Genomic DNA, 26,367 nt, shown 5'->3' on the forward strand with positions numbered 1-26,367 from the left:
TAGTCTAAACTCTGATCGGCTGAGTGATTACACATTATTCAAAGATCTCTACAGCTGCAGAGAGTGAAGCTTGTGTGGTTTCTCACATGTGAACAGACACATTATAACATGTTGACTAACCTGTGTCTTTGCTCCATCATCACTGCTCTGTTGTCCTGAATCCTTCTTGTCTGATGACTCCTGCTTATCACCTGTGGACGCTGACGGGATGGAGTTACCTCTGTCTGAGGAAACAGCCGTCGTATTAGACAAACATTTGGATCAGGTTCATTCATTATAATATATTTTATTTACACTGGAAGTCCTCATCAGCAAAAGGTCAAATGGATTTCTGTATTTCTGGTTCATACAATGATTCTCTCTCACACATTAAAATGTAAATCAGCTGCCCATGACTACTGTTTGTGCTACAGTTTGCTTTAGACTGGTGGTATTAAAAGTTCTAAAGTTAATCATAGAGACAAAATACACTGAGTGCCAGATTGAATTAAGCTTTTCCAGAGTTTTCTTGGCGCAGATGTGATGCATTATGCCTTAGACACATGCTGTATTTATCAAAGTGAACAGTCCTTTCATCAAAGTGAAAAAGAGTGTCCGCTGTCCGTCTCCCCAGCAAACATGCCCAGGCGGGCCCACTGTGGGTATGTGTGGGTTTACTGTGGGGAAGTGTGGGCAGGGCAAACCCACACCAATCCCACGTGGACCCCATGTGGGTAAGCCTATGCGGGGCCCACAGCAGTTTTGCCCATTTGGGGCCCCTCTGTGGGCTTTCTGTGGGCAAGCCTACAGTTGGACTTGCCCACAGAAAACCCGTATGGGCCCCCTGTGGGATAGTCCATGCAGGGCCTACAGCAGTCTTGCCCTTTTGGGCCCCCATCATGGGTTTCTGTGGGAAACCCACTGTGGGCTTGCCCACAGAAAGCCCACACAGGCTCCCCTGTGGGATAGCCCGGGCAGGGCCCACAGCAGTTTTGCCCTTTGGGGCCACCATGAGGGTTTCCCGTGTGATAGCTAATGTGGGCTTGCCCACAGAATGCCGACAGAGGCCCCACTGTGGGATAGTCCGTGCGGGGCCCAAGGCAGTTAACCAAAAGGTCCGGAATGTAAAATTTAAATCTGTGTTTGTGGTATGAAACATATCGGTTTTTGTCACTTTATTTGAAGAGAATTGATTGGCTGTAGTTCCTGTCACTGTTTGTTAAAAGTTTTTATCTGCTGAAGGCCTTTTGATTGTTTTTCTCACCCTAATCCCAGCAACATGCCCCTTTGGGGGCTGTGTGGGGTGACTTAAGGAAGAAAAATGAGCCCCGCAGGGGCAGCCCACTGTGGGCCTCGTTACCGGCGTGAAATGCGGGGCACATGTGGGCCCCACACTATGGGGCCCAGGTGGTGCCCCAGTGGGACAGCCCACACCCAGCCCAAAGTGTAGGCTGAGTGTGGGCCCCACTGAGGCCCACTGTGGGCCCGCAACGTGCCCCAGTGGGCCCAGGTGGGCCCCACTCGGGACCACTGTGGGCCCCATAGTGTGGGGCCCACTCGTGCCCCGCATTTCACACCAGTAACGGAGCCCACAGTGGGCTGCCCCTGCGGGGCTCATTTTATTCTCACAGCGGCCCCACATGGGTCCCAAAGGGGTATGTTTGCTGGGTCAGAGCATGACGTTAGGAGAGCTCTGAGACGGACCAACAACAGGAAGGCAGCTGGCCCAGATGGCATCTCAAGGATTCAAGGATTCAAGGAAGTTCATTGTCATTCCAGAGCATGTTGGTACATGAAAGGGAAGGAAATGAGGCACTCAGGTCCAGGTCCCTCATGACTAAAGAAGTCCTCCGTAGTCCCTGTCCCAAAGACTTCCAGACCCTCCTGCCTAAATCATTACTGCCCTGTAGCCCTGACCTCCCTCATTATGAAGTGCTTTGAGAGACTCATGAAAGACGTCATCTGCTCCTCTCTCCCTGCATCCCTTGACCCCCTCCAATTCCCCTCAGGCTGGACTCTAAGCTCAGGGATTGTAGTCTCAACACTGCAGCTGGGTCCTGGAATTCCTGACTGGCTGCCCCCAGGTGGTGAGGGTGGGCAGGTTCACCTAAGGCAGCCTGACCCTCAACACTGGACCCCCCCCCCCCCCCCCCCCCCAAGGCTGCTTCTTGAGCCCCTTGCTATACTGCCTTTACACACATGACTGCATTGCTACACACAGTTCCACCTCCATTATATAGTCTGCTGATAACATGGTGTCATCTCTAATAATGATGAGAAGGCCTACCTGGATGATGTGGAGAACATGTATCCAGTTTATGTTCAGGATGCTCAATGTCTGTCTGTGAGGCCTTGTCAGCCTGTGGAGAGACAGGAGGTAGAGACAGGGTGGTTAAAACCATAGTCTGTATATAAAGATGGACGACGTGTCTCCACTTCCAGCTGCTCTGCAAAATGAAGCCAAAGTATTGCATTATCAAGAGCTGCCATCTTGTGTCTCTCCAGGATTTCGCAGAGGTTTTTTGTGATTATTGTGGCAAAAAAGTTGAATTCGCAGCAGTTTTTCGTAAAGTTTCCGAAAACAATTAGTGATGTTTTATGTCTCTTTTTGCAGTAAAATTGCAAGAATTGGGAAAAATTGCAAGCAAAGTAAAATAATGTGATTTATTTAAATTGCTACCAGTGAAGAGTCATATGTAATGACTTCCTTGGATAAAAAGCATCCTGCATATCACAGAAACAACTATATTTCAGCTCTAATGTTTAATGTATTTTCTGAACATGAGAACCATGAGGACTCAAAGTTCTATAAAAAAGAAAGTACTGTACTTGAGTTCCATTTATAACCTTTATTAAATAAACTTTCAGCTCAACATCAGCAGCAAATAAAATCCGTCAATAATACCGTTAAAATAAATCCATCAACATAAAATTAAAGTTTGATGTTTATGTTTGAGGTAGATTATATCCATCTCTGCTGTCTGATTAACATCAGCTTGTATTCTTCTGACTCACAGAATCAAACCTCATTTGGGAACATTTGGGAACATTTGGGAATTGTTTTGCTTGTCTATGGCATCATTTTTGTTGGCAGGTGAGATTTGTCCATCTTCCACATGAATGCACCTGAATCCTTGCTGAACACTGCGATGACGTAAGTTACCACCACACCAAACGCCACAATTGGTCCAAATCACAAGTGTCTGTTGATTTGGACATTTCATGAAGAACGCTGCTGTAATTTAGCAAAAGTGCTAAAAGCTCTCGCAAATATTGCAGAGATTTCTTTAATTTGCATTTATTTTTAATTTCCTGGAGGGAGTGCATCTTGCTTGTGTGACATCATTTGCAACTCTATACAGTAGAGTCTGGGGGGGCGGTGTGACAGCCCGCCGGACACGCCCCCTCAACTTGACTATCAGTCCTGCCAATGAGAGCCAAGTGAACCCAGCAGCTGAGATGGAGGTAAACTAGCCAAAACCAGCTGGTAACCAGCAGCTACAGCAGGCAGTGAATCACAGAGGAACAGGTTCATTAGCGTCTTCCATCAGAAAGTGCTGCTGTCAATCACAGCTGTCAATCATGATGTTACACCCCCTTTTTATATCATCAAATAACTTATTGAAAACAAACTTAGCAGAAAAAAATGAGCACTTAAACAAACATCAGTGTTATAAGAACGAACCTAAAATGACAGAAACCATCTTGGGGATTAATGTATTTGTAGTGCAATTTGATTATTTAGTTTTCCCCACATATCATCCAAATAGAGGCGTTAAACAATCCTTAAAACTTTTAAGGTCTCCAACTAAAAGCTGTATCAGCCACAGACCAGTTTTGTTTCTGTGACTCACAGAAACTCGTCCACATCACCTAATGTTACCGCTACGTGGGGCAAACATGCACAGAAAGAATATATTTATTCCAGCCAGAGAGAAATGATCAGATTAAATGTTTGCATGGTTATTAGGTGCTCATATATTCCTATTGAATGGATTATCAAAGGTTTACAACACCCTTCTCAACCCGAAAATTCCTTCTGATCTGGTGGTTACATGAGGCATTTTTATTCTGATTATTAGTGGAATATTAGAGTCCATGTAAACGCAGCTATGGACAGCAAAGGTTGTGAAAGAATAAGAGCCCATCAGGTGAGGACATTTAAATAAAATGTCTTAAAATTAACAACAAAGCTAAATAATTAAAAGCTGTGGCTGAAAGTAAACCAGCAGTGAGGTAAAATCCACAAAAACAGAAGCATCTACATGCTTCAAGTAGTTGTAAATAGTTCTTGTTCTCAGCAGAGCAGACAGGACCACAGCTCCCACAGCTCCCAGTAGAGTTTCAGTGTTCAGGACTGAGGAGAGTAGAGCAAGAGAGTAGAGAGTAGAGTGAAAGTGTGTTCACTCACCTGTGAGCCAGTTCCAGCATCACCTGAGGATGGAAACAAATGAGGTGTTGTCAGTGATGGAAGAAGTATTCAGATACTTTACTGCAGTAAACAGTGATACAAAAATACTCCATTACAAGTAAAAGTCCCACTACAGTAAAAGTACATAAGTATTATGAGCTTGAGGTAGTTAAAGTATTGCAGTAAAAGTACATAAGTATTATGAGCTTGATGTAGTTAAAGTATTGCAGTAAAAGTAGTGGTTTGGTCCCTCTGACTGATATATTATTATATATGACATCATTAGATTATTAATAGTGAAGCATCAGTGTTAGAGCAGCATGTTACTGTTGTAGCTGCTGGAGGTGGAGCTAGTTTCAACTACTTTATATACAGTTAGCTAGTTTAGTCCAGTGGTTCCCAACCTAGGGGTCGGGGCCCTCCAAAGGGTCAGCAGATAAATCTGAGGGGTCGTGAGCTGATTAATGGGAGAGAGAGGAAAAAATTAATTGGATTAATTTTTCAGAACTTTTTCTCATTTTTGCTTTTTTTGTGAAATATTGAAGAGTTTTTCCTCTTTGGGCCTTAAATATTTAAAATGTGAGAAGTTTAGGGAGGAAATGTCTTTCTGGTGGAAATGCTAACAACACAGAAACATCTGGAATATGAAAACTGATCTGAAAAGTAAGTACAGCTGTCAGATATATAAAACATATCAGAAATAGCATAAAACAGAAAGTCCTCCAAATTGTATTTAAAGGACAGGTTGATGTTTTAACAAGTCTGTCTTAATTGAATACTGATGTCTCCACATGTTCCTGCTCTCCACACTGACCCTGAAGATATTCTCTCTGAACAACACCACACTATAAAATCTAAAGCTGAAGATAATATGAAGCATAAGACAAGACAAAACATTGAATGCACCTGTACGCTGGAGAAGAAGAGTAACACCAACACCAAGAATAAAACCAATAGCAATCTTGAAGTCCATCTTCCACTGATCTTGTCCGTCAGACTCAGACTTGCTCCCTTCTTGGTTTTCTTGTATGTTGTTCAGTCCGTGTTTATCTGCTGTGGTGTGAAAGAAACAAGCGATATTTTTACCTCATGTTCATAAATGTGATACGACTCATTTGTTGAGTCCAGATTAATCAGCATGAATGGTTTGATTTAATCTGAACGTTGTAAATATTGATCAGGCTGAAAGCTCCTCTGAATCAATCCTTTCCATAACAAAATGTTTCATCTGCGTCTGGATTGATTCAGTCCTGCTGACGTGTAAGAATAATGTGCAGGGGTGCTGAAAGGGATTTTGGGCCCCATTAAAAGATCACATTGGGCTCCACCACCACAGGCCACATCAACCTGGCACAACTGCTGTAACCAAACCTCCAGAACCAACTTATTGTATGATACTTATTGACTGTGAGCTGTGAAAACATAACACTGAGCAGACATGCACGCAACATTCTGCATACAGTGGAATTCACTATTTGATGTGAGGCTGATACCCCAAACCAGTCTCACATCAGCATGTGTTAGTGTGCACTCACACCCAAAGATTCATTAACGACAAAAGCAGTGAAAGCGGGCAAGGGAGGGCTTCAGACGCCTTGGCAGCAGCGAGCAGCGCCAAGAGCGACAAGTTGAAGTTCAGCAGAGTTTAACTTTATGCAAATTAGCATCAACACTGCTGAAGCAGCAACCAATTGCAGATCAGGATTTGTTTTTCTTCCCACAGCAACCACCTGTACTTAAGTTCCTATCAAATATCTGTTCTGTTCCATATTGGCAATGAAGAGAAATTGATCATTGCAGTCTCTGGTTTCCTGGAGCTGTACAATTCATCATATTTTGTTTATTGTGACATGAAAAAAAGAAATGTGGAAGAAATAGTAGGTTGTCTGGTAAGTGATTAGGCCTGCTATGCAGTATAGTTTATTTTTTAAATGATAGAAATACAGCCTCGTCCTGCATTAGAAAAGTATGCAGTTAAAACAACAAAACAGATAATAGAACAATGGCCAAGTGTCACAGGGAAGAGAACACTGAATATGTCAGAAAGAGGCCTAGTGTGTATGTTGGTTAAAAATGTTTAAAATGTAGAAAGTGCAGAAAGTTCAAAGTTTGTCATCTTTCGTCATGGCAGTGGCGAGGTAGACAGTCGAATACATGATTCACGTTACAAAGTAATCCACCAGGAATGTGCACTTGCATGTATGTGATTGGCCAACACAGCGTGATGTCTGGTTGTGTACCAGCAAAAGTTGACTCTAGTTCAACTTTTTTGTTGGACTGCCACTACTTTCTTTTTGCTCAGCCCTGTGTGGTGCCCTGCAGCATTTTTATAACGAGACCTGAGTACTACAGGAAGGTCAGCTACACCTGCATCCCATGCACTATATTGACAAAAACTGGGAATTCAATAGTTCCCACCTGTACTGGACCACCTGGTCTGGTTAGGTTTAGGCACTAAAACCACTTGGTTAGGGTTAAGGAAAGATAATGGTTTGGGTTAAAATGAGTGTGGCAACAGTTAACACCACATTATGGTTTAAATGTGGCAACTGTCGGTTATGAATGCAGTAAAATGCAGTAAAAACATCTGATTAAACAGCAGTCAAATGCGGTACGTCAGGGTACGTAATTACAATTTAAGGTGCTGATAACATCTGAAGCAGTTGTATTTACCGTGTTTCTGGAGCTCTTTCTGTATTTGATCAACTGCCTGATGATTCTTTGGACAGGTCAGTAATCCCCTTTTTGTCTCGTGGAAAAGAACGTGAACATCCAACACAACGTTGTCATACACATCAGACCATCTCTTTCCATCAGTTGAATAGTCAACATCTCTGGTGTGATGCATCAGCACCAGGATCACAGGTTTCTGACCACAGGAGCCTGAAACACCAGAGAAGAACATGAGATTTCCTGAACAGAGGAACCTGCAGTAGAACGTTCTCCTCCTTCAAATAAAACCATGACAGGAGTGTATGTTAGTGATTCTGGCACATTCATGACTTCAATAACTTATTCTTTCCTCCCAGTTCACCTCCAGCCAATCAGGATGTTAGCTAATGAATGCAGCAGCATGTTTACCTGCAGTAATGTCTGACCCTGAATGAAGGATGAGACTCAACAGGATGTTTCAGAACAGTGAGATCGTGTCTAAGTTTCCTCACAAAGTTAAAGTCTGTTTTTCAAATGCAGCCGGAGGTCACTAGCTTAGCTTTAGCACAGATATATTATATTCCTTTAGCTGAGGAACAGAAAGAAAACCTGTTTTAAAACTTCATCACAGATTAAAGAGGAAATGGTAGAAAATTCTGACTGAATCTTGTTGACTTGTTTTATTGTTTTACACAATTCCAGATCTTTAATACCTTCAAATGACTTCATGTGTCTCCTTCAAGTGTTCTTTCCACTTAAATAAAAATACGCTTTGTTTAGGCTTCTCACATATCAAACTGCTACAAGTAAAGATCCTTCAGTTCCTGATGAAGACACAATGAAGCACAAAACAAAGTGTTTCTGCTGCTAAACTAATGAGAAGAATTTACCACAATGGTAAATGGACTGTACTTGTATAGCACCTTTTTAGTCTTCTGGCCACTCAGCACTTTTACACTACGTGTCACATTCACCCATTCACACACATTCAATTGTTGAATAGGTACAGGGGCCACCATGCAAGGTCCCAACCTGCCCATCAGAGGGAACTAACCATTCACACACATTCATACACTAATGGCACAGCCATCAGGACCAATTAGGATTTCAGTTACACTTTGACATGCAGACTGGAGGAGCCGGGAATCGAACCACCAATCTTCCGATTAGTGGGCGACCCGCTCTACCTCCTGAGCCATATCATACCTCTGAGAAAATATCAGAGAAACAGTCTGATGATGTCAGCATGACAACAACAAAAGTATTATGAAGAATCAGTGTTGAAGATTTTTGAACTTCTTCACACTTTTAAAATAATATTAATATTTGTCCAGTTAACCACCAGCTCCTCCTCTCCACACTCACTGAGCTCGTATCTCAGGATCTGCCCTCCGCTGGTTCATGTCCTACCTGTCAGGAAGATATTTTAGAGTATCTTTGAGGGGAGAAGTGTCCAAACTGCACAACTTATCCACAGGGGTTCCTCAAGTGTCAGTGCTTGGTCCCCTTCTTTTCTCATTATACACCACCTCACCTGGTGCAATCATCTGCTCCCATGGTTTCTCATAGCACTGCTCTTCCTGTCATTCCCACGGGAAGACCACACAGTGTCGGCTAGGATCTCATCATGCCTTGCTGATATATCAGCATGGCTGAAAGAACGCCACCTTCAGCTTAACCTAAGTTCGAGCTCCTTGTCATGCCAGCCAGTCCTTCGATACAACAAAACATCAGCATCCAGCTTGAATCAACCCAACTCATGCCTACAAAGTCTGCCCAGAACTTGGGTGTCATGATCGATGACCAACTAACCTTTAAGGTTCACGTGGCCTCAGTCGCTCAATCCTGTTAATTCGCCATGTACATCATCAGGAAGATCAGACCCTACCTGTCTGAGCATGCAGCACAACTCCTGGTACAGGCTCTCGTTATATCACGCATCGACTACTGCAACTCCTTACTGGTCTCCCTGCATGTACACTTAAACCACTGCAGATGATTCAGAACACACGTCTGGTCTTCAATCAGCCCAAAACAGCACATGTCACCCCGCTGTTGACATCCCTCCACTGGCTCCCAGTTGCTGCCCGCATCAAATTCAAAACCCTGACACTCACTTACAAAACAGCAACTAAAATGGCTCCTGCCTACCTGAACTCCCTCATTCAGGTCTAGACTCCCTCCCCCCACTACGCTCTGCCAATGAAAGGCGCCTGGTACCACAACAGGGCCCTAAGTCACTAGCTAGACTCTTCTCCTCTGTAGTTCCCCGGTGGTGGAACAAGTTACCAAACTCTGTTTGAACTGCAGAGTCCTTCTCAATCTTTAAGAAAAGACTACAGACCCAGAAGGTAGAGAAAAAACTAAAAAAGACAAAAAAAACCCCCAAAAAACAAAACCATGCTTTTATGAACTCTATGCATTGCCTTGGTGCACTGCCTGTTGGCATCTACGTCCTATCGGTCCCAAACTTCAGCTTTATGGCACTTACTCGTGTTGTTGTCTCCTGACTAGATCCCTGCTTGTGTTGTATCAGTCTCATATGTACATCGCTTTGGATAAAAGCGTTTGCTAAATGAAAAAATGTTAATGTAATGTAAATGTCTTGTGGTAAAAATGAATGATCACATCATCTTTCATATTCTAAGAAGAACCTAAAGACAAATCTTCTGTTAATATCTCCCTTTGTGTTTCACATACATTCACAATCTCAGTAAATTCAAATCAATCAGTATGTTAATCCAAGACAGAGTTGATAGTGGGTGGTAAAAGATGTTGTCTTTGTCTTTGCTGGTCCTTCTCCTGTTTGGAATTACCCTCCAAAGGAAATGAAGACTATACACCACTAAGAGTAATCAAACAGCCAAAAGTCTCCAGACCTGTGGATGATATGAGATATGATGGGATTGACCACCTCTATCCTGTCAGAAAGGCTGATGCAGGATGTGTCAGGATGGACAGACCTCCATCATGTGTCAGAAGTGCAAAGTGAGGCATTGCATTGTCACTGGTCAAACTGCTCACAACTGTTTACTCAGCTTCTATTGCTGATAGGATATTGCTAGTGTAGGGGAGGCTGTGTATTTACAGTAAAAACCCTCAATGTCCTTGTTTTTTGTGATTTTATAGCACGTTTGGTAACTGCTTTGGTGTTCTGAACTCAGTGTCGGCACTGGCTGACAAACCGTAATAATAAAGACACTCAGACTGCAACTTCTCATATTTCTTTCAAACGAACCATTGTTGTTCCTTCCATACACTTAAAATGCACCACTTCCTGTGCAGCAGAGGATTTTCCCCCTCATACATGTTTATAACAGCAAATGTAAAAACTTTAGTGAAGTCACTATAGGTTGAAGCAAAATGAACATTTACTTGTTATTACTTAAACTGTAAGAAGCCACTGCATTCCACTCTTGTATAAAATGTTGCCACTACAGGGAAGATGGTTGTATAAAAACAGGAATAAGTTGTTTTGTTCATAAATGTTTGTTAAATAGTTTGTTGTTTATTCAGAGACTAAATTTGTTTCCAGCGTTCAAAACATGTGAATAACTATGTTTTGTTCAGTTTTTGTTACTTTTTTAAAATGTTGTTTGCAAAGCATGAAAGAAAGTAGCTAACTAATTATTTATAAAATGTTTAAAAGTTGATGTGAACTATTAAAACGGGGGAAAATGTTAAATTTATACCTGAAATAGGAAAAGAATCTCAGGAGACACAGAGTTTTAATAGAAAAATAAACCTCATATTTTGAAAAAAAATCATGAAATTGTGTCTTTTTAGCTGTGATACATTAGAAAATAGCAATTAATTAATTTTCAAAAATATTTATATGTGCTTTTCCATTTAAGGGTTAAAAGTTACTAGCGTGACATTTCTGTTCATCTGTTCATGAAATGCAGATATTTTTTCATTTAAATGGAGGAATTAAAACTGTGTTTGAATGGGGCAGATGGCAGACTTGTGTTATTTAAATGAAGCTGATTATATTATTAATAAGTCTATGGTATGACCTAAACAGCTGGGTTCAGAAGGGCGTGCCCTCGGTTTGCATGCTTCTCTTCATGTGGGAGCATTTAACATTATTAGATGATAAGAGGTCATATTTATCAGGAATTAAACAAGACTTGTGTTGATATAATTATCTACAGCAGTTTTGACTATAAAAGGAAAAACTGTGAGCGACTGTTCTTCAGTGAACTCGCTGCTCCTCCTGTCATTTAAATCCCGTCTAGACTGACGTCCTCGTATTTTAAAGGTTTTTACTTCTGCTGCATTTTATCAGCTCAGAGTGAAATTTGACTTTTGTGTTCAAATGTTTTTGCTGATCTGACAGATGGAAACATGCTAACAGCAACATATCGGCCTGTTTGAGCCAAAATGACGACAGAAACAAATAAAAGCATCAGGAGAGCAAGACCCCATCAAAGCTGATCAGATGTGCTGCTGTAATGTCAGCTACAGGTTGGTGCTGCTGTGTACTGCTGAATGTCCATCTCTGTTACAGACCAGATCCATGGTTCACTCATTTCATTCCCCACCTCCCCCTGTGATGTTCATCCTGACTGAAAGAAGCTTCAGACTCAACATGAACTCTGGTTCGGAGTGTTGATCTGCAGAATCTGATCTGAACATGATGTCTGAGCTGCACAGATTTCAGTCAGAACAAGTTAGAAACAACAAGTCTTTCCTTCACCTTTAATGTCTGTCATGGCTGCCTCCACATCTGATCCAACACGAGACGTGATTGGACAGAAGACGATAACCACGTGGCTTTCCTGCAGGTCTCTGGTGGTTTCCACATTCTTCACTTTGTCCAGTAGGACTTGATGGGCTCCAAAAGTTTTACCAGTAACCACCGAGTACACCTTCACCTTTGCTGAAAGATGAACACATTGTTAAAGTTTATACATTTTATACATGTGTTTATATACAGTTTATATATGTGTACTGTAAACTCAGCTGAAAATGACAAAGTAGAATTCACTGTCTGCAGCAAAACATCATATTTAAGATCATCACATATTTTGTTTGTGAGTTGTAATCTGTAAAACTGTCAAATGAATAAAGTGAAGAGAAAAGAACACGATTTCCCTCTGAAATGTAGCAGAGTACAGGTAATAAAAAACAGCCTTCATACCTGTCGTAGTGGTCTTTGTTCTACCATTGTGTTATCTCTCCCTGTGTGTGGCCTATGAACCTATTGTTAGGGTTTATGTATGTGTGAGACAGAGCTCAGAAAAACACATTCAGGTACATTGTTCTATGGCAGTATTATTTATATAGCAGCAAATCACAACAGCAGTTATCTTAGGGCACTTTTAATATAGCACTGGTCTATATGGTTTATCAAAGTGGTGATGAAAAAGATGAAATGATTAATCTGATGTGAATGACAGTTGAAATGGAGAATGTGACTCCTGATCCTCTAGAGAGAAGATGTCTCACTCTGTTGGAGTTGTTGTAACTACAGAAACACTATTTGTGTTACAGAGTGGAGTTTCTTCCCTCATAGATGATCTTTGACACACAAACTGACAGATGAGTTTAATTTTGTCATCGTTATTCACAGAATTAAATAGACAATGCACTCTAAAATGTGTTTTTTGAGCTGTAATCTAAATTATAACTGTACTGTGATGAAACACATCAATGCTGCTGTTATATACATATATTAATATTGACATTGACACCAAATGTATAAAAACCAGCATTTCATGGGTTAAAAATGGCTCAACTGCTGTTTAAAATCAGCCCTGAAAAGGCAGGAACAATGCTGACGTAGAGTCGACCGTTTGGGAGTTCTCTGCATCATGAAATTAATAGAAATGGTAGAATGATGACCAAGCCCCCAGGAACGGCGCCGGGCTGTGAAGCCAATTTGACATGGTAGCCAAACTGTGTAATTACATATACGATCATATACATACGATATTGGGCCCTAAAAGACTTTTTCCCATAAACTTACATTGTGAAAGAGACGTCTGTAAATCAATGGATAATTCTGAGCATCACAACTCCCACGAAATTACTCGTCTCACTATCAGAATTTGATCCATTCGGTTCGATCACATTTCAAAATTCTAGAGGAGCCGCATGACTGACTTGTTTTAGTAGCCGGCTTGGCTGGCGAAAGTCACTAATGCACTTGCTCTATGGGCCTAACAGAGGCGGAGGTGATGCGGAAGAAGTTGAACTTTTTTGGCTTCATGCGCCACTGAGCAACTTTCATAGGAATGAACAAGGCCCCGCCTCCGACGCTGTATCCAGTTCTCTTTATATATCCATGATGATAACGCCTTCCTCTCCCCGCCACCACTTTTGAGTGGTTGTCTAAACACTGTTATATCTTTGAAGAGAAGTTTTTTGTCATTATTGTGTTTTACATATTGTGAAAAGTGGCTGATTGAGGAAGTCAGAGCTCGAATTCAAACCTTCTTTGTTCACCTAGAATGTTGAAATCCCTCAGATATTAACATTCTAGGTGAACTCTTTTATTAGACTACCTTGTTTGGTTGTTAGTCCCGGTTCCCGGGTGGTGCCCTGTAATTGTTAAATCATATTAATAATTTTTTTGTTTGAATTATTTAATTATTGCTAATAACCAGCTGTGCTCCTCACAAATCCGACAGTTGATGTCCCCATGTGAGGCTCTCTAATGGTTGGTGCCCTGTATTATTAATCAATATTAATAATTTCTTTATTTTATTATTTATTTATTTATTTAATTCATAAATATCTCTGATAATTATGAATTATTACTAATGACCAAATGCACTCCTACCAGATCCAACATATTGGTGTCCCGTGTGAGGCTATCATAATATCAGCCTTTTTGTCCCCCCTTGTGAGGTCCTTTAATAGTTGGTGCCCGAATTATTAATGAATATTATAATATTTTGATTATTATTACTAATAACCAAACACACTCCTACCAGTGTTCTCTTCGTACATCCATGATGATAATGCCCTCCTCTCCCCATCCCCACTCTTGAGTGTGAGTCTGCGCAGCCCACCCGCCAGCATTGCCAGATGGACGATAATTATCATATTTGTATGATAATTTTGCCTTCTTTGCGATTAAGAATGCCAAAAATCCCATAATGTATAATAATTTGGTAATATTGCCAGTTGACAGTAGTATAAAAGTTATAATCAGTCTCATTTTAATTTATTTCCCAACACGATCAGGATAATAAATTATGGATCCTACATCTGTGTTTACACATCTCTTCTCATGTGACATCCTTCCAGCCAATCACGCTTGTTGTGATGAAGCTTGATTGGTTGGCTCGCTCATTCAAAGACAATCTGCACAAGAAATAGCTTACTGCTGAACAGACTGATGGAGTTATGGACACAAAATTTTACAACAGATGTAAGCATGTTATTTATTTAATTTGCATATAGATGCTGAACCTGCTACAGCTCGTGTTGTTACAGTTTACTATTAAAGCCTTTAGTTTAACAGCTGTTGTTTTCAGTGTCAGGACATTTTTATTTGAGTGAGTCCTGAAAGACCCACTTCCATGCATCATATAACTGCGTCAGCAATTTTTAAATTTTTTTTTAAATAATGAGGCTAGATTTGTAGGTCAAAAAGTTGTTTGTCTCAATAAACATGTTTTCTGAAATTACACATTTAGGCCCATTTTTTCTCTTGTTTATGACTCGTGTACAGTAAATTTCCTCAAAACAGGATAACTCTTAAACTCTCCGGCTGTCTGTTCCTGCAGTTACCAGCTGGTAAACTCTTGTTTTAAAATGTTAAATCACAGTGCAAATGGAGCTCCACCATTACTGAACCTGTCTGCTGCAGAGCTGCAGAGCTGTGGTTGGACACTGCAATTTAACAATGTAATAGAAGATTTTACCAGCTAATAACTGCAGAAACAGACAGCCGGAGAGTTAAAGAGCTACAAGCACTACAGGATGAAATGCAAAGAGGATTTTTGTGGCGGCTAGCAATGTTTCCTCTTGCAGACAATCACAGGCAGATCTACTCCAGCAGGTCAGTGCTGCTGTTAGCTCCTGAAGGTAATAAATAAAGTTAAACACAGACAGGTTTAAAAGTGACTTCAGGCTTGTTTAAATGTTGTTGCACTGTTTGTCCTTCTCTCATTATTATTATTACTATTATTATTATTATTATTATCATCATCATCATTTTTCTCTGGCCAGGGGATGTCACTGAGTGACTCCGGCCCCCTCTCAGCTTCTTGCCCATTTATTTAAAATCATTTTTCAATGATTAATTATGCTCAGACTGGGGGTGAAGTTACTGTTTAATTAGTGACAGCTGACCTGCATAGCTGAGTTGAGTTTCTTCTTCAGGAATAAATCCTGTTTCTCCCTCCAGGCAAGGAAACACTTGATATCAGCACCTCTGTGCTCTTTATGAATGCAGCGGACCAGAGCCTAAAGAAGTTGGATACTGTTCACCACTGTGAACATGTTTCACTAATGTACATCACTGTACTCTGTATGCTGCTGCTAAAAATAAACTCTTCCAGTGATCCAAATAGGCCTATAGGCTGCCCCAAACACCTGCAGGGCTTCTTCTTCTTCCTGTGGTGATGCTGATGAGTTTGTCTTTTAAACTGCTGAAAGTGGCACTAAGTGCAGCTAAACATGAGAAGCTGCCGGCTGAAACAACAAACATTAATATAACAATAATTATAAATAATTGTACATACGCATGAAACTTTCTTCTGGTATTAAATCTTTTAGTTCCTGTAAGTTCTCCATCAGGTTCTGAAACACAAAACCAGAAGTGAGGAAATGCACACACACACACACACACACACACACACACACACGTATTGTAAGCATTATTTTCATGGATCATAAAAGTCTATATGGCTCTTACTGATGGAAGCATATAGATGACAGAGGAACTGAGGGAGAACAGAACTAATTAGATCACTGTTGAATCAACATATTGATTGTTAACATAAATGTCTTGAGGACATCAAGAGTTGGATGGCACAAAACTTCCTGCAGCTAAATGAGAGCAAGACTAAAGTTAATTTCATCACACAGACTCTGAGGACTTTAATTAATGTGGATGATGATTCAGGAGGTCTGTCTCCCTTTGGTTCAGTCCTGCAGCTCCACCTGCCTGTTCAGCCTTTCTGTGGAAGTATTGTTAACTTTGTTAAACACTGAGGCAGCAGTGGACTGTTGCTGACTCTCTTAACATTAACAACAAAACTACAAAAAGCTGTGGCTGAAAGTAAACCAGCAGTGAGTTAAAATCCACAAAAATAGAAGCTTCTAAATACTTCAAATAGTTAGTTTTTGTGGACAGAACCACAGCTCCCACAGCTCCCAGTACAGTTTCAGTGCTCAGGACTGATAAAGGTGAAACATTACAACATGTTCACTCACCGGCCAGATGGTGTCAATAACACCTGTTGATGGAAACAGGTGAGAAGTTGTCAGCAGTGGAGGAAGTACTCAGATCATTTACTGCAGTAAAAGTACTAATACAGAAAATAAAAATACTCCATTACAAGTAAAAGTCCTGCATGAAAAATCCCACTACAGTAAAAGTACATAAGTATTATGAGCTTGATGTAGTTAAAGTATTGCAGTAAAAGTAGTGGTTTGGTCCCTCTGACTGATATATTATTATATATGACATCATTAGATTATTAATAGTGAAGCATCAGTGTTAGAGCAGCATGTTACTGTTGTAGCTGCTGGAGGTGGAGCTAGTTTACACTACTTTATATACAGTTAGCTAGTTTAGTCCAGTGGTTCCCAACCTAGGGGTCGGGCCCCTCCAAAGGGTCAGCAGATAAATCTGAGGGGTCGTGAGATGATTAAAAAAAATTAATTTGATTCATTTTTCAGAACTTTTTTTAAGTAAAGTAAATGTCCTGTATTGAAGAGATTTTCCTCTTTGGGCCTTAAATATTTAAAATGTTGTGAGAAGTTTAGAGAGGAAATGTCTCTTTGGTGGAAATGCTAACAACACAGAAACATCTGGAACATGACAAGGACACACAACTACACTGATTTTATACAAGAGAAACAACTACACAGTGATTTATCATCATATTTTGGAACCTCTGGTTTAATCTTAAAAATGTGAGATTTATAAGTTTATGTTATTTTATGTAAAACTGATCTGAAAAGTAAGTACAGCTGTCAAATAAATATAATGTATCAGAAGTATCAAGAAGCAAAAACAGAAATTTAAGTAAAGTTCAAGTCTCCAAATTGTATTTAAAGGACAGGTTGATGCTTTAACAAGTCTGTCTTAATTGAACACTGATGTCTCCACATGTTCCTGCTCTCCACACTGACCCTGAAGATATTCTCTCTGAACAACACCACACTGTAACATCTAAAGTTGAAGATAATATGAAGCTTAAGACAAGACAAAACATTGAATGTACCTGTACGCCAGAAACGAAGAGCAACTAAAAGTCCAACAACACCAACAACAGCAAAAACAATCTTGGAGTCCATCTTCCACTGATCTTGTCCGTCAGACTCAGACTTGCTCCCTTCTTGGTTTTCTTGTATATTGTTCAGTCTGTGTTTATCTGCTGTGGTGTGAAAGAAACAAGCGATTAGTAAAATGTGTTCCACAGATTTTCTTTGAGAGATCCTGAAAGCAGCGAGTTGTGGCTCACAGCTGGCAAATTGGACATAAATACAACGTTTGCAGCTCAGTAGAAGAGAAGCTCTGAGAACAACAAAAACCAGCTGATGAGGACGTCAGTGTGTGAATAAATACATGAATGTGCTTCAGTCTGTAACATGTGAATCTACGCATGACTACCAGAATGTTTCCCTCCACAAGAAGATCTGGAGAAACAAAAAGCTGGAAACTGTGATGTTTGGTGAAGGTGTACAATCCCATAAGATCACTTAAACACTTCAATAAATACACTGCTCAAAAAAAATTAAGGAAACACTTAATCGTTACAGTATAACACCAAGTCAGTTGAACTTCAGGGATACCAATCTATCCATTTAGGAAGCACAAGTGATTGTGAATCAATTTCACCTGCTTTAGTGCAAATGAAAGTGACAACAGGTGCAATGGAGAGGCAAAAGCAAGACAACCCCCAAAAAGGGAATGGTTTTGCATGTGGTGGCCACAGACTATTGCTCTCTCCTGATCCTTTCTGACTGAGTCTTGTGTTCTGCTAGTGTCCTTGTCACTACTGGTAGCATCAGGTGGTACCTGCAGCCCAACCAAGTTGCACAGGTAGTCCAGCTCCTCCAGAATGTCACATCCATATGTGCGGTCGCAAGAAGGTTTGCTGTGTCTCCCAGCACAGTCTCAAGCATGGAGGAGATACCGGGAGACCGGCTGTTACATGAGGAGAGCTTCACAGGGTCGTAGAAGGGCATCAACCCAGCAGCAGGACCGGTATCTGCTCCTTTGTGTGAGGAGGAACAGGAGGAGCACTGCTAGAGCCCTACAAAATGACCTCCAGCAGGCTACTGGTGTGCACGTTTCTGACCAAACTGTCAGCAACAGACTCCATGAGGGTGGCATGAGGGCCCAACATCCTCTAGTGGGACCTGTGCTCACAGCCCAGCACCGTGCAGCTCGATGGCATTCGCCAGAGAATACCAGAATTGGCAGGTCCGGCACTGGCGCCCCGTTCTCTCCACAGATGAGAGCAGGTTCACACTGAGCACATGTGACAGGCGAAAGAGTCTGGAGGCGCCATGATGAACGTTATGCTGCCTGTAACATCATCCAGCATGACTGGTTTGGTGGTGGGTCAGTGATGTTCTGGGGAGACATATCCTTGGAGGGTCGCACAGACCTCCATGTCATAGCCATCGGTACCCTGACTGCTGTTAGGTACCGGGATTAAATCCTCAGAGCAACTGTCAGACCTTACGCTGGTGGGGTGGGCCCTGGGTTCCTCCTGGTGCAGGACAATGCCCGGCCTTATGTGGCCAGAGTGTGTAGGTAGTTCCTGGATGATGAAGGCATCGATGCCATTGACTAGCCCTCTTGTTCCCCTGACCTAAATCCAACTGAACACCTATGGGACGTTATGTATCGGTGCATCCGACGCCGCCAAGTACCGCCAAAGACTGTCCAGGAGCTCACTGATGCCCTGATCCAGGTCTGGGAAGAGATCCCCCATGACACCATCCGCAGATTCATCAGGAGCATGCCCAGACGTTGTCGGGAGTGCATACAGGCACACGGGGACCAAACACACTACTGACTCACATTATGAGCTGCCGTGATAAAATTCATGCAAGTTGGATCAGCTGTTGTTTCAATTTTTTACTTTGATTTTCGGTGTGATTTTGAATCCAGCCCTCAGTGGGTTGATGATTTTGGTTTCCACTTGTTACGTCATTTTGTTCTCAACAGTTTAAACCATGTACATCAGTAAAGATTTTCAACTTGAATAATTCCTTCATCAAGATCTGATGTGTGATTTAAGTGTTCCCTTCATTTTCTTGAGCAGTGTACATTCATTCATTCTGCTGAAAGTCTCTTACCTCGTTGACCCTTCCTGTTGGATTCTGGAAAAAAACATAAAAACATCAAGCAGAAATAGTTTCATTAAATCCTCAAACACGACCATCAGAAAATATAAATACTCACAATGTTACAGGTTTTACTTTTACCTCAAGTTCATGAATGTGATACGACTCATTTGTTGAGTCCAGATTAACCAGGATGAATGGTTTGATTAAATGTGAATATTATAAAAACTGATCAGGCTGAAAGCTCCTCTGAATTGATCCTTTTCATAACAAAATGTTTCATCTGCATCTGGACTGATTCAGTCCTGTTGACATGAGAATAAATCCTGAAGCATCACATCAGAGTCAGACTCAGGTCCACTGAGGTATTTATCACAGTGCTGCAGCACCACCTGCAGGTGACACTTGGTATGTGCATGTGGCCTCTAAATTCAGCTCAGTGAATCATATGGAAGCAAATCTTTGACAGAATCATTTGAATTATATCAGCAACTGACCACCAACATTTCAAGTTTATTCAGTCCTGAATACTAAATGTTGAAATTTAAATACCACTGAATTTACTGAACTGAAATATTGACTTTGAAAACCATCTTTCTAAATCTACTATATGTGTTCTCAATAATCACTGAAAAGGTGTGCAATTTCAAAAACTTTATTTCCAGTATATATTTATTTTAGGGTTCAGATAGAAAATTCTGGTGGTTAATATTCAAAAGTTGTATTCAAGTCCTTCTATTTCAATAAGCTCAATTTAGATTTAAAAATTCAAGTAAAAAAACTCTGGTTGCTCAAATACACTTCATGTAATTCAGACGCTAAAATTCAAGATGTAAAATTCAGATCTGAACATCCAGGATTACATATTTACTTTTACACACACACACACACACACGTATATATGTATGTATATATAAACTTCAAAGCACAATCAAGTAAACATTTCAAGGTGTTTGGGTTGTATGCTGGTTCTTAAGCTTCTTAATCAGCATATTAACCATAACACACAAATCTGTCTTCCAAGAAAAAGGGATATGAGACGTTTTTAGTCAGATGATGTTTCTAATTCAGCATGTTTGAAACTTAAGAATGGTGATATGTTCACTAGTAGATTTGTAGGTGCAACATGTTCTGTCTGTCTTACTTACATTTAACATTTATTTTCATACACTAATTGGGAGTCAGGAGGATGAGTGTGAACGAACATTTTCAATGTGACAACTTGAAGTGATATTTTTGACCATGTTGTGCATGTTTATATATCCTGCATGAAACAACACAGTAAGAACGACTGTGGTGAAGTAAGATGAGCTTTTTGTAGTCCATCTTCAGAACATTGTAGTTTCACCACAGCAGACCCACGTCAATAACATCCGCCGCCACATAATTACGTAGCCCAGTGTAGGTGCAGGGGTCAAGGAAAAGTGGTTAGGAAAAGACGATAGGACGTGCTTTTCAACTGATTTTGAACTCTTGAATATTAAGCGCCAGAATTTTCTAAATTTCAGAACCCTAATATAAACATATACAGGAAATTTAAGTTTTTGATAATGCAGAATTTGAAAGTGACTGAAATTCAGACCACATGAATTCAGAAAGATGGTTTTAAGTCAAATGTTTCAGTGCAGTAAATTCAGTGATATTTAAATTTCAGTAGTGATTCAATTTAGTAAATGTTGGTATTCATATAATTCAAATTATATTTGCTTCCATAGAATCGCACCTGCATGAATTCCACTCACAGTTAATCAATATGAAGAAAAACACATGAACAAGTCTTCAGCTCAGTGAAATATGAGATAAATGAATCAGATGATATGTGACACACACTTTGTCTCCTGTGTACAGATTTATACACTCTGAACATCACTGGGTTAAAGTTTAATCCAGTTTGGATCAATACAGCAGCAACAACATCAGGTTAACTTTATCAATCTGTTACTGTGAGCCAGTGTTACACACAACAAGCTTTAACTAAAAACTGTCACAGATTGATTGTTTCTACAAAACGATTCAAAAGAGACACAAGTTATTAACAATCAATAACAAACTGTGACATGTCAGTTTAAACAGAGTAGATTATAACAAGCTTTAGTTTGTGTGAATAATAAAAATAACAGTAAAACTGGCTCAGAACAACATTAACTCAGTATTGTATCGACTCAGACTGGGTCAAACTCTAACAGTGATGTTTGAACGCTACTCTGTCAGAGAGACTTCCAACACGGCTCAGTGTGTTTCTAGGACCTCTCACCCCTCCATCAGTCCTTCCTTTTACTGCCAGCAGGTCGATGCTACAAAGTCCCAGAAAAACATCTACAAACATCTTTTATTCCCTCTGCGATCATCACACTGAACAAACTAAAACAGACACTGTTCTCTGTCCTGTTTAACTCTGCTCTTGTCAGTTGTAGTTTTAACTGTTTTGTTTTTATCTCTTATCTTTAGTGTGATAAAAGATTCACAGTATGTCCATATGACCAATAAAAAGAAACAGTTTCCTGTTAATGACGAAACAAACGTTTGAAAAATCTCAAAACTAAAATCCTTAAAGTTAAAGAAGCTGTAAAACAGCTCGTCATGTGACTTCATTAACATAAAACCTTCATTAACCACAGAGAGCATGTAGTGCTAACATGCTAACATGCTAACATCATGCAGCACATGAAATAAATAAACCGAGGAGAGAAATCTTTACCTGCAGCTTTCTGTCACTTTGCTGGTCTTCTTCTTCTGCAGCAGCAAAGTGGAGACAAACACGAGTCGTATAAACGTTCCTCCTGCTTTAAGTTTCAAAAAACATTTGACTGACAAGAAAAGCAGCAACTGCTTTCAGACCGTCAGTGTGACTTTCACTTTCACTGTGTGAGTTCATACATACATACACACACACACACACACACACACACACACACAGTGAAAGTGAAAGTCACACTGACGGTCTGAAAGCAGTTGCTGCTTTTCTTGTCAGTCAAATGTTTTTTGAAACTTAAAGCAGGAGGAACGTTTATACGACTCGTGTTTGTCTCCACTTTGCTGCTGCAGAAGAAGAAGACCAGCAAAGTGACAGAAAGCTGCAGGTAAAGATTTCTCTCCTCGGTTTATTTATTTCATGTGCTGCATGATGTTAGCATGTTAGCATGTTAGCACTACATGCTCTCTGTGGTTAATGAAGGTTTTATGTTAATGAAGTCACATGACGAGCTGTTTTACAGCTTCTTTAACTTTAAGGATTTTAGTTTTGAGATTTTTCAAACGTTTGTTTCGTCATTAACAGGAAACTGTTTCTTTTTATTGGTCATATGGACATACTGTGAATCTTTTATCACACTAAAGATAAGAGATAAAAACAAAACAGTTAAAACTACAACTGACAAGAGCAGAGTTAAACAGGACAGAGAACAGTGTCTGTTTTAGTTTGTTCAGTGTGATGATCGCAGAGGGAATAAAAGATGTTTGTAGATGTTTTTCTGGGACTTTGTAGCATCGACCTGCTGGCAGTAAAAGGAAGGACTGATGGAGGGGTGAGAGGTCCTAGAAACACACTGAGCCGTGTTGGAAGTCTCTCTGACAGAGTAGCGTTCAAACATCACTGTTAGAGTTTGACCCAGTCTGAGTCGATACAATACTGAGTTAATGTTGTTCTGAGCCAGTTTTACTGTTATTTTTATTATTCACACAAACTAAAGCTTGTTATAATCTACTCTGTTTAAACTGACATGTCACAGTTTGTTATTGATTGTTAATAACTTGTGTCTCTTTTGAATCGTTTTGTAGAAACAATCAATCTGTGACAGTTTTTAGTTAAAGCTTGTTGTGTGTAACACTGGCTCACAGTAACAGATTGATAAAGTTAACCTGATGTTGTTGCTGCTGTATTGATCCAAACTGGATTCAACTTTAACCCAGTGATGTTCAGAGTGTATAAATCTGTACACAGGAGACAAAGTGTGTGTCACATATCATCTGATTCATTTATCTCATATTTCACTGAGCTGAAGACTTGTTCATGTGTTTTTCTTCATATTGATTAACTGTGAGTGGAATTCATGCAGGTGCGATTCTATGGAAGCAAATATAATTTGAATTATATGAATACCAACATTTACTAAATTGAATCACTACTGAAATTTAAATATCACTGAATTTACTGCACTGAAACATTTGACTTAAAACCATCTTTCTGAATTCATGTGGTCTGAATTTCAGTCACTTTCAAATTCTGCATTATCAAAAACTTAAATTTCCTGTATATGTTTATATTAGGGTTCTGAAATTTAGAAAATTCTGGCGCTTAATATTCAAGAGTTCAAAATCAGTTGAAAAGCACGTCCTATCGTCTTTTCCTAACCACTTTTCCTTGACCCCTGCACCTACACTGGGCTACGTAATTATGTGGCGGCGGATGTTATTGACGTGGGTCTGCTGTGGTGAAACTACAATGTTCTGAAGATGGACTACAAAAAGCTCATCTTACTTCACCACAGTCGTTCTTACTGTGTTGTTTCATGCAGGATATATAAACATGCACAACATGGTCAAAAATATCACTTCAAGTTGTCACATTGAAAATGTTCGTTCACACTCATCCTCCTGACTCCCAATTAGTGTATGAAAATAAATGTTAAATGTAAGTAAGACAGACAGAACATGTTGCACCTACAAATCTACTAGTGAACATATCACCATTCTTAAGTTTCAAACATGCTGAATTAGAAACATCATCTGACTAAAAACGTCTCATATCCCTTTTTCTTGGAAGACAGATTTGTGTGTTATGGTTAATATGCTGATTAAGAAGCTTAAGAACCAGCATACAACCCAAACACCTTGAAATGTTTACTTGATTGTGCTTTGAAGTTTATATATACATACATATATACGTGTGTGTGTGTGTGTGTGTAAAAGTAAATATGTAATCCTGGATGTTCAGATCTGAATTTTACATCTTGAATTTTAGCGTCTGAATTACATGAAGTGTATTTGAGCAACCAGAGTTTTTTTACTTGAATTTTTAAATCTAAATTGAGCTTATTGAAATAGAAGGACTTGAATACAACTTTTGAATATTAACCACCAGAATTTTCTATCTGAACCCTAAAATAAATATATACTGGAAATAAAGTTTTTGAAATTGCACACCTTTTCAGTGATTATTGAGAACACATATAGTAGATTTAGAAAGATGGTTTTCAAAGTCAATATTTCAGTTCAGTAAATTCAGTGGTATTTAAATTTCAACATTTAGTATTCAGGACTGAATAAACTTGAAATGTTGGTGGTCAGTTGCTGATATAATTCAAATGATTCTGTCAAAGATTTGCTTCCATATGATTCACTGAGCTGAATTTAGAGGCCACATGCACATACCAAGTGTCACCTGCAGATGGTGCTGTAGCACTGTGATAAATACCTCAGTGGACCTGAGTCTGACTCTGATGTGATGCTTCAGGATTTATTCTCATGTCAGCAGGACTGAATCAGTCCAGATGCAGATGAAACATTTTGTTATGAAAAGGATCAATTCAGAGGAGCTTTCAGCCTGATCAGTTTTTATAATATTCACATTTAATCAAACCATTCATCCTGGTTAATCTGGACTCAACAAATGAGTCGTATCACATTCATGAACGTGAGGTAAAACCTGTAACATTGTGAGTATTTATATTTTATGATGGTCGTGTTTGAGGATTTAATGAAACTATTTCTGCTTGATGTTTTTATGTTTTTGTCCAAAATCCAACAGGAAGGGTCAACGAGGTAAGAGACTTTCAGCAGAATGAATGAATGTACACTGCTCAAGAAAATGAAGGGAACACTTAAATCACACATCAGATCTTGATGAAGGAATTATTCAAGTTGAAAATCTTTACTGATGTACATGGTTTAAACTGTTGAGAACAAAATGACGTAACAAGTGGAAACCAAAATCATCAACCCACTGAGGGCTGGATTCAAAATCACACCGAAAATCAAAGTAAAAAATTGAAACAACAGCTGATCCAACTTGCATGAATTTTATCACGGCAGCTCATAATGTGAGTCAGTAGTGTGTTTGGCCCCCGTGTGCCTGTATGCACTCCCGACAACGTCTGGGCATGCTCCTGATGAGTCTGCGGATGGTGTCATGGGGGATCTCTTCCCAGACCTGGATCAGGGCATCAGTGAGCTCCTGGACAGTCTTTGGCGGTACTTGGCGGCGTCGGATGCACCGATACATAACGTCCCATAGGTGTTCAGTTGGATTTAGGTCAGGGGAACAAGAGGGCCAGTCAATGGCATCGATGCCTTCATCATCCAGGAACTACCTACACACTCTGGCCACATAAGGCCGGGCATTGTCCTGCACCAGGAGGAACCCAGGGCCCACCCCACCAGCGTAAGGTCTGACAGTTGCTCTGAGGATTTAATCCCGGTACCTAACAGCAGTCAGGGTACCGATGGCTATGACATGGAGGTCTGTGCGACCCTCCAAGGATATGTCTCCCCAGAACATCACTGACCCACCACCAAACCAGTCATGCTGGATGATGTTACAGGCAGCATAACGTTCATCATGGCGCCTCCAGACTCTTTCGCCTGTCACATGTGCTCAGTGTGAACCTGCTCTCATCTGTGGAGAGAACGGGGCGCCAGTGCCGGACCTGCCAATTCTGGTATTCTCTGGCGAATGCCATCGAGCTGCACGGTGCTGGGCTGTGAGCACAGGTCCCACTAGAGGATGTTGGGCCCTCATGCCACCCTCATGGAGTCTGTTGCTGACAGTTTGGTCAGAAACGTGCACACCAGTAGCCTGCTGGAGGTCATTTTGTAGGGCTCTAGCAGTGCTCCTCCTGTTC

General features: G+C 40.4%; 2 protein-coding genes across 3 annotated transcripts in view; one reads left to right on the forward strand and one right to left on the reverse strand.

The window, feature by feature from the left end:
- Positions 1-1,648: 1,648 nt before the first annotated feature.
- On the reverse strand, positions 1,649-22,392 carry LOC122991668. Its single transcript, XM_044364864.1, has 11 exons — positions 22,227-22,392; positions 19,541-19,564; positions 17,452-17,604; positions 16,436-16,458; positions 15,742-15,799; positions 11,742-11,924; positions 7,064-7,273; positions 5,297-5,443; positions 4,391-4,413; positions 2,267-2,339; positions 1,649-1,716 (listed from the first exon to the last, which is right to left on the reverse strand). Exons 3-11 carry the CDS (start codon positions 17,522-17,524, stop codon positions 1,649-1,651), a joined length of 858 nt encoding a protein of 285 aa, XP_044220799.1. The 5' UTR covers positions 17,525-17,604; positions 19,541-19,564; positions 22,227-22,392.
- Positions 22,393-25,173: 2,781 nt separating this feature from the next.
- LOC122991912 (interferon-induced protein 44-like) overlaps positions 25,174-26,367 on the forward strand; it is a 31,847-nt gene continuing 30,653 nt past the window's right edge. For both annotated transcript variants that reach the window (XM_044365388.1, XM_044365390.1), the window contains exon 1: positions 25,174-25,288. In XM_044365388.1, coding sequence (XP_044221323.1) covers positions 25,243-25,288 — 46 coding nt within the window. In that variant the 5' untranslated portion in view covers positions 25,174-25,242. The remainder of the gene's footprint in view (positions 25,289-26,367) is intronic.

This window comes from Thunnus albacares, chromosome 11 (assembly GCF_914725855.1).
Source record: "Thunnus albacares chromosome 11, fThuAlb1.1, whole genome shotgun sequence".
In the NCBI taxonomy this organism is placed as follows: Eukaryota; Metazoa; Chordata; class Actinopteri; order Scombriformes; family Scombridae; genus Thunnus; species Thunnus albacares.

What these genes read in the sequence shown, in the direction of transcription:
- LOC122991668 (XM_044364864.1), bottom strand. Translation starts at nt 17,524, where the DNA reads ATGGACTCCAAGATTGTTTTTGCTGTTGTTGGTGTTGTTGGACTTTTA. An exon ending in TTATTGACACCATCTGGCCG is followed by an intron (nt 15,800 to 16,435) that starts GTGAGTGAACAT and finishes TTTGTGTTTCAG; the next exon opens with AACCTGATGGAGAACTTACA. An exon ending in ATGCTGGAACTGGCTCACAG is followed by an intron (nt 2,340 to 4,390) that starts GTGAGTGAACAC and finishes GTCTCTCCACAG; the next exon opens with GCTGACAAGGCCTCACAGAC.